This window comes from Ursus americanus, chromosome 28, assembly GCF_024610735.1.
Source record: "Ursus americanus isolate L20-20 chromosome 28, mUrsAme1.1.p, whole genome shotgun sequence".
Lineage (NCBI taxonomy): Eukaryota > Metazoa > Chordata > Mammalia > Carnivora > Ursidae > Ursus > Ursus americanus.
The window spans coordinates 3,941,106-3,955,006 of NC_142154.1; the positions used below are offsets into that span (position 1 = coordinate 3,941,106).

The following is a 13,901-nucleotide window of genomic DNA, read 5'->3' on the forward strand; positions in this document are numbered from 1 at the left end:
CAATAGGGGTAAAACACTCAAGACATGCTCAATAAATAGTAATTCCTTCTCTTCGTATTAACTTCCAGAAGTTATTTTGCCAAATAAACAAGGTTTATACTTGAGCTAATGCCTCCTTAGAAAACTCAGTAGGGGGGCACCTGGGTGGCTCAGTCGGTTAATTATCTGCCTTTGGCTCAGGTCGTGATCCTAGGATCCTGGGATCGAGTCTCGCATCTGGCTCCCTGCTCAGCGGGGAGCCCATCTCTCCCCTCCATCTGCCTCTCCCCCTACTCTGGCGTGCGCGCACTCTCTCTCTGTCTCTCAAATAAATAAATAAGATCTTTAAAAACTCAGTAGGCATTTTCATATACACATAGCAATGATACGTCTGTTTCTAGAGGTGACTCTAACTCCTTGCCTGGGTGTCTTTATTAGTTAAGGTAAGAATCTGTGCCCAGAAGGTCTGTGACCTTCAGCAAAATAACTGAAGTTCCTACCAAGGAAAGCGAGGCCATGCTAGTCAGCGTTTTCTCTTCCCTGTTCTGTCAGTTAAAGGTGTTTGGAGTTGACTGTTGAGAACGCACGTTTCCTTACTAAGTAAAACTGCCGGTAATTGATCCTTCAGAATATTTACAGGCACACCTCGGAGGTGCTGTGGCTTTGGTTCCAGTAAACGTCACAGTAAAGCGCGTCAAGTGAGCGTTTTGGTTTCCCAAGTACGTGTAATCGTTACGTTCCCACCATGCTGCAGTCTGCTCAGCATGCAGTAGCTGACGTTTGACAGAAGTACAGACCATAATTAAAAAATGCTTTATTGCCAAAAATGCTAACTTCCGCCGAGCTCTCGGTGAGTTGCAGACAGCGATCCCAGAGCACCAGCCCAAGTACAGTAACTGAAAATGCCTGAAACATTACAAGAATAATCCAGGCGTGACGCTGAGACGCGAACTGAGCGAATGCTGTTGGGACAGTGGTGCCAGCAGACGTGCTTGACGCAGGGTTGCCACAAACCTTCCGTTTGTAAAAACCGCCGTTATCGGTGGCGCGGGACGGAGCGAAGCGCAACAGAGTGAGTGCGCCCGCCCTGGACTGCTCCTGTTTCTGCTCAGATCACCCAGTACTTGATGGGGACGTAAGCGCGGATCCGCCTCTCCTGCCTGCCAGCAAACACCCCTTTTCTCCAGGGGCATGTCTCTTGAGAGTTCCTCCGAGTCGTAGGGCTTGGAAGGGTTTCTGCCAGAGTGAGCCTCTCATCAATTACTTACTAACACTTACCAGTGGTTCCGCGATTACTTACTTACACGTCTCTCCCCTCTGCCTGACTTCCTGCGACGGAAGATCGGAAATCCTGACTCATCCGTCTCTTGTCTTTGGTTAACAGAACGCCTGACAAGTAGAGAGGCTCAGTAGACGTTGAACCACGACCGCGCCGCGGGCCGGGTACCCCCCTTTCCCCGCTCCAGCTTCGCGCAGTGCCCTTCCTGCCTGCTGTGGTCCCCGAGGGGCTGAGCAGCAGACCTCTACCGTTACTTTCTTTGTAAATTAAGCCTCCGCAGATTATCCCGATTGGAGCATACCTTCTCTTCTAGTCGGGAAACAGCGAGCCCCGGTCGCTGATGGAGATTCCAAGTTGTTCAGGCAGGACACGGTGGCTCCACACACTTAAAGCAGAGCACAGCGCGGGTCCCCCGAGCGCGTGCGGCGTGGCCGGCTCGCCATTCGGGGCCGCTGATGTGCTGGAGCTTTGAGGAAATAAACAGCAGTTTGGGAAGCTCTTCTCTCCTTAGGGGAGACTTTGTCCCGCTAACTGTAAGATCTTATTTCGGAGTGACTGTCTGATTTTAAGAGTCTGAAGTGGCCCTTCCCGTGGCTGCGTGTCTGCCTCGGCATGGACGGGCCGGGAGGACCGGGCGCGGGTGCGGCAGAGCGGGGATGCACCGCCCGCGTCAGATCGAGCGTTCACCACCTGTTCCTCTGGCTCTTTCCTGCAGGTGATTATAAACAGCACCATCACACCCAATATGACCTTCACCAAGACGTCGCAGAAGTTCGGGCAGTGGGCTGACAGCAGAGCCAACACGGTGTTTGGCCTGGGGTTCTCCTCGGAGCAGCAGCTGACAAAGGTAACGCGGTCGTCCCGTCGGCCGCTCCGTCGCTCAGTCCCCAGATGCCGAGGGCCAGCGCAGCGCCCCTGCCAGCCGTTGATTTTAGTCCTTCCAGCGCCACAGGGCTGCCCAACCAGATGACCTTTTAGAGACCCTGGGTCCCTTGCAATGGAGGCATCGTGGGGGAAGGAAGCTCATGTGACGCCTGTTCCTGCAGAGCCCGATGTCGCAGCCCCAGCAGACCGCTCTGCCCGTGGTTCCTTTCCCACGGAGGGGTCCCCCGGATCCCTGTGGCCAGCCTGCACCTGACAGCTGTCAGCATTGGTGACCCTTTAGCAGAGAGAGGTGCTGCTGAGTACTTAGAGCAGCTCCCACCCTGGAGTCCCTGCACCCCTTAAAATGTCCCACAGCATTTGGGGTGTGGGTTGCTTTTTTTTTCCCCCCTGAGGAAAGGATCCATAGCTTTGACTCGATTCTCTGACGGGCTTGGGACGTAGTCTGTGGACAGTCAGAAGGGTGTTGAGGAGCAGATCGTAACCAACCACAGGCTTGGAGAACCCCAAAGTCTGTGGAAATAGACTGACCACCTCTTACTGATGGGCCAGAGCTTGTCTGAGTGAGTGGGCTTCCTTGTAGGCTCCTGGAAGAGCCCCGTGTGGGTGTGGGGAAGGCATTGCTTGAGAGCAAGATTGGCTAGTCTCTAGGACACAGGAACTTATGGAAAAGATGTCAGAGGGCTCAGAGAATCCGAGGGAGAGTGGAAATGGAAGGGCCGGAGACGGGCTGGCTTCAGGAAGCTTGGCTTTAGGACTTGTTTCTCTCTAGACCGTTGCCATGAACATATTTACTGAGCTCTGGTTGGGCCAACATGGGGCCACGTGCTGGGGATGCAGAGCTGTGGTCCATCCCTAGAGGCGTTTACAAAATTCCAGAATCCAGGGGGCTTGACGGGGTCACTTAGTATGGACCTGGCTGCTTGGGTTCCCTGTGTATACTGAAGACAGCTTTCAGAGAAGGGAAATGAAGACAAGTCAGGAAGCCACCATGCAGGAAGCCACCATGTGGATTTGCACTTCGCATCTGTCCAGCATGTGAGCATGTGCTGTGCACACACACGCACGTACACACTTACACACACACACATGTCGCTAAGGAGGCCCCAGCCCATAGTGCACACATGCACGTACGCACACACACACGCACGTCTCTAAGGAGGCCCCATGCCGCAGATGCAGCCATCACACCTCCAGCCAGAAATGAGCCCCTGGTGGAGGACCGCAGAAGGTCCTCTCCTGCATTTGCACGTGCTTCATGGGAATGCCGCTCCTGAAGGAGCCCCAGAAACCCAAAATGGCCTGGGGGCACTCTGAGCATCCCTCTCGTGCCACCTGCTCACAGAAGCGTGCTTTCCTGGGTACCAAAACCTCCCCTCCAGGAACGCCTTGCGTGGCTCAGATAGTTAAGTGTCTGCCTCGGCTCAGGTCATGATCCCAGGGTCCTGGGATCGAGTCCTGCATCAGGCTCCCTGCTCAGCGGGGAACCTGCTTCTCCCTCTGCCCCTCTCCCTGTTTGTGCGCTCTCACTGCCTCTCAAATAAATAAATAAAATCTTTAAAAAATAATAACAAATAAAACATCCCTTCCAATTCATCAGGGCCCTGACACACAGGGAAGGAAGCAGAATTCTTGAGTCTAGGTGATTGGGTATAATTGTGGGAAACGATGGCGCTTGGTCCCCAGACTCATGTGCTGTGCCTCTGAGGAGAAGCACCATGTCCCACGACTCTGAAAAGCGTGTGTTTCAGCAGGAGGCCCTGCAGAGTTCTGTAAGGTGGGAGGACCAAGAATACTTTGCTTTGTTTCGTTTGCCGACAAGTGAGTTTGCTGGTTTGAGGCAGTGCTGTGTGGTATAGACGACCTTAAGCAGGTCTCTCTGCACAGTGGGGCCAGCATAGTCTGTCAAGTGAGGACGAGTCACTGTTTGCTCTGGATGCAGGGGCCCAACGCAGTCAGCTTTTCACCGAGCAGCTGGCTGGTCATTTAGGGGTGCCAGGCAGAATTGGGGGCTCAAGCTGGATCACTGTGCTTGGCAGTGGGCACTCAGCAGGTCAGAGGTCAGGGCGGCCTGGAGAGCAGGAGTAGGAGTTGTCAAGGTCACGTGGGCCCCCAGGCCAGTGTGTCTGTAAGCCTTTTGGGCAGGCACTGGGCTGCCTGCAGGAGGAGAAGGACTGGGTGTCCATAGATCGGCCCTTCCTGCCCCCTAGTTTTAAGGATTCCCTTTGGTGCGAAGGTGGGGATTTCGTTGCCTTCGTCCGTCCGGGCTGTTACAACAAAATGCCACGTACCATAGCTTATACAGAGCAGGAGTTGGTTTTTCGGAGTTCTGGAGGCTGGAAGGTTGAGATCAGGGTGCCGGCACCGTCAAGGCCCGCTTCCCCGTTGTTTGCTGGCAACTTCTCGCGGTGCCCTCTTGTGCTGGAAGAAGAGCAGGCGAGCTCTGTGTAGTCTCCTATAAGGGCGCCAATCCCATTTATGAGGGCTCCACCCTTGTGACCTCATCACCTCTCAGGGGCCCCACCTCCTAACCCATCACACTGGGGGTTAGGATCTCAACATAGGCATTTGAGGGGGACACAGACTTTCAGCCAGTTGCAAGCATTCACGTGGAATGTGGGTATTTTCAGACTCTGGTTCCGTTGGGCCCCCTGGGTTCCACCGATGCTGGTACTCCCACATCTGTCACTAACCTTCCAGCTTCATTTCTTCCCAGTCCCTGCCCAGGCAGTGAGGCCCCCAGCCATTTCCCCGGGGTTCAGTGTAGACCCTGAGCCCAGGCCGCCTGCCCCGTGCACACTGGACAGGGAGACATTCCAAGTCACGCACTTGGGGGAGGACTTCCCTTTTCTACCATCTTCCACGTATCAGCAGCAGCACGAGCAAACCCATGACACCCTGGGAAGGGGGCTATGAACAGGGTGTGCGGGTTTTGGGGTTTGTGGCCAGAGGCCAGCCCTGGACTTGAGACTGTGGCCTGTGAGGGATTTCACGCCAAGAAGGAAAACAATCAGCTTGATCAGCTTGGCATTGTAGGTAGATTTTTCTGGCAGACCAGGTTGTTCTGGTCCAGAGCAGGGATGACGAGGGCCTGAGTAGGAGCTGGAGGGTCTTGGGAACTACCGAGGAGCTGAACTGGCGGGACTTGGTGAGTGGACGTGGGAGGTAGGGGTTCTGGGATGAGGACGGACTGATGGATGCACAGATGGAGCTGCCATTTTCTGAAATGAGGAAGGACAAGGGCTGTGAGTATCAGGGAATTTATGTGACATGGAAGCAAGTATAATGGTGATTTGTTGAACAAATGATACCAGCACCCCTGTCTCAAGTGGGCAGCAGGGATCGGGTGCCTTTTCCCTCTGAAGGAGGTCCTGGAGGATTCGGGGGGGGGGGGACTTGGGAGCAGCCCCACTGCCCTCCCCCCCCATGTCCCCTCCCCACACCAGCTGGTGTCCTCACACCTCTGGGGAAGCCTGTGGAAATGTAGAGTCTCCCATCGGAGGCAGGGCCCCAGCGGGCTGTGAGGTCACCTGCCCCTGACCCCGCCCAGGGCTCCAGGCCTTCCCGAAGCCCAGGTGCTCTGACAGAATCACTCTCAGCGACCTGGAAGAATTTCTTCAGTCTTTGGAGGAATCAGAGGACCTAGGAAACATAAACGGGGAACATTTTTAATGAAAAGACTCGAAAGAAGGGAGGACTCAAAACAAAAATCAGAACAAATTGTTAAAGTTCACTTCCTTGTGCCTCTGAGACCCGGGGAGACCTCAAGCCGTGCCTGCCTCCCCGCGCGGCCACTCCTCATTTTTCCCAGGCAGGAGAAAATGTCCTGTCATTAAGGAGGAGGGGCGCCGTCTTCCCAAGTCCCTCTGTCGCCTCTGGCGGCTCGGCTCCGCGCTGTGGCTGTGACCTGCCATCGTCACAAAGGCTTGTCAGATGTCTCCTTTGTTCTAAACGCTTCGAGTCAACTTTTTCCGCTTCCCTGTGAAGGGAGCGGTTAGCCACACACTGATAAATTACCGTCAAGCCAGGCTGGCAGTCTCGACAAGTGGCAATTAGGAACCCGGCCGAGGGCTCCCGAGGCGTGTGGCTGAGGGGACAGCCAGGGACAGCCGTGGCTGCATATTCCTGACTCCACAGAGCAGCCACCCACGGTCCTGAAAGAGGGTTCGGTAATGACACCCTGTAACTAGGCTAGAAGAACGCCAGTGGGGCTATTTTCATTTAAGAACACTTCATACGCACGTCTGTCTCTACCCCCACAAGGAAAATAGATACCTTGGTCTCCGCCGTTCCCGTTATAAGGGCCCCTTCACACCACAGCCTCAAAAGTACTGCAGGGACACTTTCTGCTCTTGAGACAGGCTTTCCCAAAATAATAGCAGCTGTGTGTTCCCAGAGGTAAACTGGGACTTGTCTGTCCCCCCACTGGAGAGGACGGGGTACCTCGGCCTCCTGAAAACCCCTGAAAGGCGCTTACACAGGCTGCTGAAAGGAAGAGCTGCTGAAAAGAGACAAAAGGAAAGACAACCGAATGTAGGAGTAGAGCCAGGGGTTAGAGTAAAGGTTCTTTCTGGCAGCTGACCTTGCGATGTCCCTGTCCCGAGTTTGGCTCCATGTCACTTACCACAGACAGAAGGAGGCACATCCTGCCCCGGATGGGGTTGCTTGTGCTCTGTGATTGATCCGTCTAAACCCTCGTTCACACACACACACACACACACACACACACACACGCACACACGGTCTTTGCTCTTGACCCATTTTAATGATTTCATCTGTAATTCAAATTTGCATCCTTAAGTTCACTTCATCAAGTCCGTGTAGTTGTAAGAACATTGCTCTGTCTTCTACCTTTCTGATTTAAGGGCCATTGTTTTAAAGTGGGGGATAGTAATCATTCTTTTGATATGTTGTAGTGACAATTCTTTGTGCTGCAAGAATCACAGCACTGAAACAAATGGTTATTCTTTTCATACAAAACAGAAGTCCTGAGGCAGGCCATTGCCAGCATTGATACGGTGGCCCCATGATGTTGTGTGTGAGGGCTCTGCACGTTTGTTTCTTTTGTTGGCCTTTTCCTCATGGTGCCAGGATGGCTTCTCAAGCTCTGTCCATCACATCTGCATTCACGGCAAGAGGGAGAAGGCAGAAGGGTGGTACCACAACAACTTCCCTGTGAGCTCTCTTGGCTGACTTCTACTTGGGTCCAACAGTCAGTCTTGGGTCCCTGGGCCACCTTCCCATGGGGGGCTGAGGGGTGGAGGAGGAGAAGAGAGTGAGAATTAGGTTGCCGTGACCAGCTTAGACTGGTTCTCATTCTCTCCCACCTAGGAAATTTCCTGCTCCAGTCAAACTTGAGATTTTGTTAAGCCGAGAGAAAACAAGAAATGGTTTCCGGATAAGCGAGCAGCGTCTGCCACAGGTTCTTCAACGGCCAAGGCCAAAAAACAGCCACATATACAACAAGAGTCTTTCATTTTCTAGCATGATAATGATGAAAATGATGATGATTCTAATTTTTTTTTTACAGGTTATTACTGCAGGTTTAAAAACTGCAGAAAATGATCCTAATAAGTAAAGACATGAGAATTTGGCATACATTTCAGAAATCTGTATGCTTTGAATATCCTTTGATCTGTTGGTTTCATTTATTGGCATCTATTCTAAGGAAATAATTATAATTGAGCACAGATTTAGCTGTAAGAATTTTCCCTGAAGCATCATTTGTAACAACAAAAGCAAAAAAAAAAAAAAAAAAAAACCAAAAACACCATCCACATGTCCCGCAATAAGAATTCGGGTGAAGTGATCCCCAGTATGTCCTTCGGGGTGGTTTAGTGCACGGCAGTTCAGACCCTGTAGTAGAAGGTCATGTCATTGCGTGGAAATATTAATGTCATCCTGTTGGTTTCGGAAGTAGCTATAAAATGAGGTATAACATATCATTCTATTTTTGAAACGAAATATGTGTAATGGGCTCTTGGGTGGCTCGGTCCATTGAGCGTCTGACTCTTGATTTTGTCTCAGTCATAATCTCAGGGTTGTGAGATCGAGCCCACGTTGGGCTCCGCATTCAGTGCAGAGTCTGCTTGGGATTCTCTCTCTCCCTCTGCACCTCCCCCCGCTCGTGTTCTCTCTCTCTCTGAATAAATACAATCTTTAAAAAACTATGTGTAATGGGTGGACATACACAGATAGGAAGCTATTGGAAGTGTATGTGGTCTGTGCGTATTGCTGGGTGATAAGACTATAGGTTTAAAAAATAATTTTTTCGAAGCGACCCTTTCTAAATTCGCACGCATATGTGCTTTCTTAGAATAAGGGGGAAGATTAGAAAACTGAAGACTTGGAGTCAGGGGATTTTTCACCTAAGGACAATCCTCTGATGCCCCTTGGTTGCTGCTAGGCTTCCATTATTGCAGATAATGCTGGCATTAGCATCTTTGTATTGAAGCCTTTTTTTTTTTTCCGTGCTCTCAATTTTTTTCATAGACTCGTTTCCCAGAAGTGATATCACTAGGTCAGTGGGTATGAATGCTTTTCTCACTGAGGATCCACGTTTCCAAATTGCTTCTCGGTGGGGCTACGCCACCACACAACGGCCGGGAAATATCTTGCCCACACTGGGTATTCTAATTGTATTTAATGTTTGCTAATTTAGCAAGCAAAGAATAGCACCTCATTATTTTGATTTGCATTTCCAGCGGGACTGAACAATCCTTTTTATCAGTTGCTTACTTATTGTGTGGTGTTTTTTTTTTTTATGGATTTTGCCATTTATCCGTTGGGTTTTTCATATGTTCATTTTCCACGTGCGCAAACTCTTTCTCTGCTAAAGATAATGGCCCTCTCTCTGTGGTACCAGCCTAGCTATGGAGATCTCCCCCCACCCCAGGTGGTCATTTCCCTTCTGATTTCGTGTTTTTTCCCTTTTCTGTTCAAAAGCTTTAAACGGTTGTGCCGTCAAGTCTGTCACTCCTGTGATTTTTCTTTTATTTCTTCCAAGTTTAGATAATTAACCTCTCACCCTTCAAGCAGAAGTTTGACACACGTTCAATTCTGTTTGCATCCAGACTTTTAAAAAACATCCTTACCCCTTTACCTCATTGAAAATGTATCATGCTCCTCGTTTGTGGTATTTCAACCCCTTGCCCTCTGTTTGCTAACATAGCTGACGTTGATGTAAATGGCGGGGTCTGTTTCCATTGTGCGTCTGCTGATAGCGCGTCCTTTAGAATGATTATTTGTTTGAAATCTACCCGATAGGGTTTATCCTACTTCGTTACATTTTAAGCTTAGTTTTTGAAATTTTCTTTTTGATTCCCACCCATTTAAATGTAAAACCAACTCCTCTGCAAACTCAGAGTTTCCCTGGGGACAGAAACCAAATCTTCCTTAAGGATTTCGGTGTCCCCGCGCACAGCCCCTGGCACATAGCCGCAACTAGTTCCTGTTTCTGGATGAATTCACCCTTTTATGGCTCTCTCTTACTAAAGGTTGTGATTTCCGGGCTTTCGCTTTTTTACTTGAGGAACCGGATCAAACGAAGGCCAGAGATGCCACAGTTCCCTTTGTTGAACCCGTGCCACCGCCCAGGAAAGCCCCATCTCTTCTCCAGTGATCCATGGAGGTATAGTATTGCCTCCATTGTGTAGATGAGGAGGCCAGGCTCAGCGTGGCTCATTGGCCTGCATTTGAAAGGCTGATAAGGGTCAGAGTTGAGCAGCTACCTAAGCTTGCCGTGAAGCAGGCAAGTCTTAGGACACTCTAGTGTCCAGGGTGGGTGTCCGGTGGCCCGTGTGACGTTGGGGGGTTATGAGACCCACCTGTTCCCCATTTGTAGACCGAGCACCGGAGGTGGGGGGGTGTGCGTGCATAGTGAGACCAGACATTCTGGCCGCTCTTTTCCCTGTGAGCCAAGAATATGTGTCCTTTTCCCTTTGCTGAGGTGTTCCAGGCTGTTATTACTGGTAATGACACCATCGCTTTGCAATCCTGTGAGGATGTGTGTTTAGACGTACGTGTGACAGCTGTTCACAGTCTCCCTTTTGTCACTGAGAAGGACAGTTACTGATGGAGCTGAGGAGAGGAATCGGAACTAATCAGGTCTCCCACTCCAGAGCTGGTATTCTATGCCTCAGGCCTTGTCTTGGCCTTAAAGGTCCCCATGGCCTGTTTTTAGTTGAAGCTTTGAAAAGTAATTTTCTTTTAATGAGGGAGCGAGTACAATTCTCTTTTACATTTTAAGGTAATGGGGCTTCTCTTTGCAAATGGAAAATCTAATCTGAATACTTAGCAACTGCTATGGGCAGGACTCCTGGCATCCTTGTTGGCACAAGAAGGTAACCGGATGTGTGGAAGACAGATCTGGGCCCAAGTTCAGGTTTACCAGTTATTAGCTGTGTGGCCGTGGGCTTGACCAACGTCTCTAAGGCTGCACTTTCTCATCTGGAAGCCATAGGTGAGAATCCCCATCCTACAGAACGGCGGTGAGGAGCCGACAAGAGAACATGTGTTAAGAAGCCATTAAACTTGTTAACATATAGATGTGGTGGTCCTGAGGGTCCAGGGGAGGAGGGTGGTAAGTATGCCTACCCAAGGCAGGAGCTGTAGGGCCATGAAGGGGTGTCCGGGGGCAAAGAAGGAAGAGGCCATTAGAGCTGAAGGTTTATGCCCTAGGCTGAGAGTCTCTAAGAGTAGCACTAAGATCTTCACCGGGTAGGAGACAGGGAACGGAGGCCCCAAGCTCTGTCCAGAGTGACTTGCTCTGTCAAAGCCCGGCAGAGTTGTGCGTACTGACTTGGTTGCCAGTGCTCTTCAGCTACTCAGCTCTTGGCCTCCCGGGAGGCAGAGCAGTATCTGATAGTTGCACGGTGTTTTCGCCTCGGCACCGGTTTTGTGCACGGCCCGGCTCGGGGAGCGAGTGGTGCTGGGACCATGTTTATTGACTGAATGAGTGTGACCCTGGTTAATGACGTTTCCAATCTAGTTTAAAAGCAACTTCAAATAAGACCCATGAGAGAAAGGGACCCTGACAGGGACAAGAAGGATCTGTGAGAAAGGGAGCCCTTTTGGTTGGGTAGCCTGGCAAGACATTGAGATGCTCGCAGGGAGAGAGACATCCCTCACCTTACTGAGTACAGCATGGCGGAGACTCGGTTAGCAAGGGTGTCTGTTAACAGTTTTCTTCAAATCACATTCGACTTTTAATTGATACTGGGCACAAAAACATTGGAAATAAGACCTTTAAAAATCCAATCTTTTAATGTCTTAAGATTGAAAGGCCATTACGGTGCCTGCACAAAACCTCTTCTGGCATAGTGTCCGTGTTCCGAGGGATGCCCTGCCTTGTTCCTGGGGGAATCCGGAGAGGTAAGCTTAGAAAGCAGAAAGATGGGGCAGAATGCTCCCAGACACCGAACCACAGCTCCTCAGCGAGCGCTTTCTCATTTGTCTAGCAAAAGAAGAGCTGCACCGTTCTTAGACTAGACCTGGGCCTTTGACATGATGGGGGGCGGGGGGTGTGGGTCTGAAACCCAGAGTTCCTTCATTCACCGAACAAATTGATTTGTGCCTGCTTCCCGCAGGTGTTGGTGAGGCTGCCGAGAGGAAAGCCTGCCATCGAGGTGTTTCTGACGTGACATGTTCACTTTAAGGGCCCCTAAAAGGCAGCAGGGTGGGGAGGGGCTCTGGCCATCCCTGCCGAACCTCCCATGTGTTAACACGGAATGTGATTGTCCTCCGACAGCTGTGGGATGGATGGTGAAATACCAGCCCCGTGGGTCTGGCTTTATTTATGGTCGTGCAGGAGCAACATGGGCCGGAGCAGAAGGGCTGGCCTTTCCTGCTCCAGCCGGGGCGCTTTGTTCACCGGTGTCTGTCTTCCGGCGAGGTTTCCCAGAGCAGACCATGGTCGCCTGCGTTGTGAAGATACCCAGAGGGTAGCCCGCGCTCCGACATTAATGCATTCTCAGGAAAAGCCATAGAATTGCCGGGAGCCTTGCACCTTGCCAGCTCTGTGTGTCTGTTCCTCCGCAAGTGCGTTTAGCTCTCGCTTGCTTTGTCACGCCGGCATCATCCATCACAGAATGTTCTCTGCTCCAACAACGTATTTGCTAATTAAAATCAGTTGCCTTGTCAGTGTCTATAAGCCAGTGATGGATTTGATTGCCCTGGCATTTGATGAATTTTTTTAAATAATGAAAATATTAAAAACAGTTTTTTAAAAATGGAGAGCATCGTATAATAAACACCCAGATGCATATCACTAGATTTAACGCTTGTTAACATGCACTACGTTCTTCATCTGTTTTATTGTTGTTGAAGTACTTTCAGGTACATCACAGACATCAAGACATTTCAGTATCTATCTCTAAAAAAATAATGACATTTTCCCTCATGACCATGACATCATTGGCATTTCTGTTTTTCAAGATTTTATTTATTCATTTGAGGGGGGAGGAGGAAGCACGTCTACGTAGGGAGGGGCAGAGGGAGAGAGCATCTGAAGCAGACTCCGCACTAAACACAGAGCCAGAGGCAGGGCTCGATCCCACGACCCTGAGATCCTGACCTGAGCCAAAACCAAGAGCCAGACGCTCAACCGACTAAGCCACCCAGGTGCCCCAACTGCCCCCCCCCGAAGTCTTTTACAGATGGTCTGTTCCGCACAGGATATGGTCGTGGGCTGCGTGTTGTCTTCGCTGTTTTGTGTTTTGCTATTTTATATCTTCAGCTTTTAAAACCTAGAAGAGTTCCTTCTCTCCAACTTTTGGGGTCTTGTTGGTTTCCGTCATATTGCAGGAGTTCTTGGATCTTTCCATAGAGACGACGGAGTTTCTCGTGGATCCCTTCTGCGGTACAGCTACACTTATGTTCTTGCATGTCTACGAGTTACTGTTCACTGAACGTGTTTGTTTTTCATCCTTCATCATTCAACCAGCTTCAGCAGCTTAGAAAGGATTCAGATCAAGGGCTCCTGGGTGGCTCAGTCAGTTAAGCAGCCCACTCTTGGTTTCAGCTCAGGTCGTGATCTCAGGGTCCTGGGATCGATCCCCGTGTCAGGCTCTGTGCTCAGTGGGGAGTCTGCTTAAGATTCTCTCTCCTTTTGCCTCTCCCCCTTGCGCACGTGCACTCGTTCTCTCTCTCTCTCTCTCAAATAAATATATAAATCTTTAAAAAAAAAAGATTCAGATCTGACCTGGGCTGGTAGTTTACTGGAAGAAGCATTCCTTATGTTCATTTCTTTTTAATCTCAAATAAAATTGTTTTTCTGGATTTATGCAGAGCTTACGGACTTATGAAGGTGGACGCTCAAGACCAGCCATGTGTGAGGTTGAGAACAGCCTCGGTAATTCTCGTTCACATGTGTTCAGTTTGCAGAGAAATTCCAGGAGGTAAAAGAAGCTGCCAGACTAGCCAGAGACAAGTCCCAGGAGAAAATCGAGACCTCGAGCGATCATTCCCAAGTAAGTAATGTGTCCACAAAGTCAGTCTGAGCATGGTCGGTAATTGGGGCTCTTTGTTCATTGTCGCTTTTGATGAGAAATTTGGGGCTTCTAGCAGGAGGGCATTTCGAAGGCTTTTCTGACTGTTAGCCTGCCCCACTGAGGTGGATATGACATGTCTGTATGAGACTCTTGAATTTTCCAGATGTGCTGATGTGTTTTTGACAGAAAGCAGTGGATGTGATTAGAATTGCTGCATGCCCCTGGCTGCTGAGAGGCGCTCTTTGTCCCTATGTTTCAATACCAGAGACAAA

The 13,901-nt window shown here is 50.3% G+C and overlaps 1 protein-coding gene across 2 annotated transcripts in view; it reads left to right on the plus strand.

The window, feature by feature from the left end:
• The window catches only part of HOMER2 (homer scaffold protein 2), an 89,473-nt gene that overhangs the window by 56,781 nt on the left and 18,791 nt on the right, over positions 1 to 13,901 (plus strand). For both annotated transcript variants that reach the window (XM_045813007.2, XM_045813006.2), the window contains exons 3-4: positions 1,974 to 2,105; positions 13,516 to 13,608. In XM_045813007.2, coding sequence (XP_045668963.1) covers positions 1,974 to 2,105; positions 13,516 to 13,608 — 225 coding nt within the window. The remainder of the gene's footprint in view (positions 1 to 1,973; positions 2,106 to 13,515; positions 13,609 to 13,901) is intronic.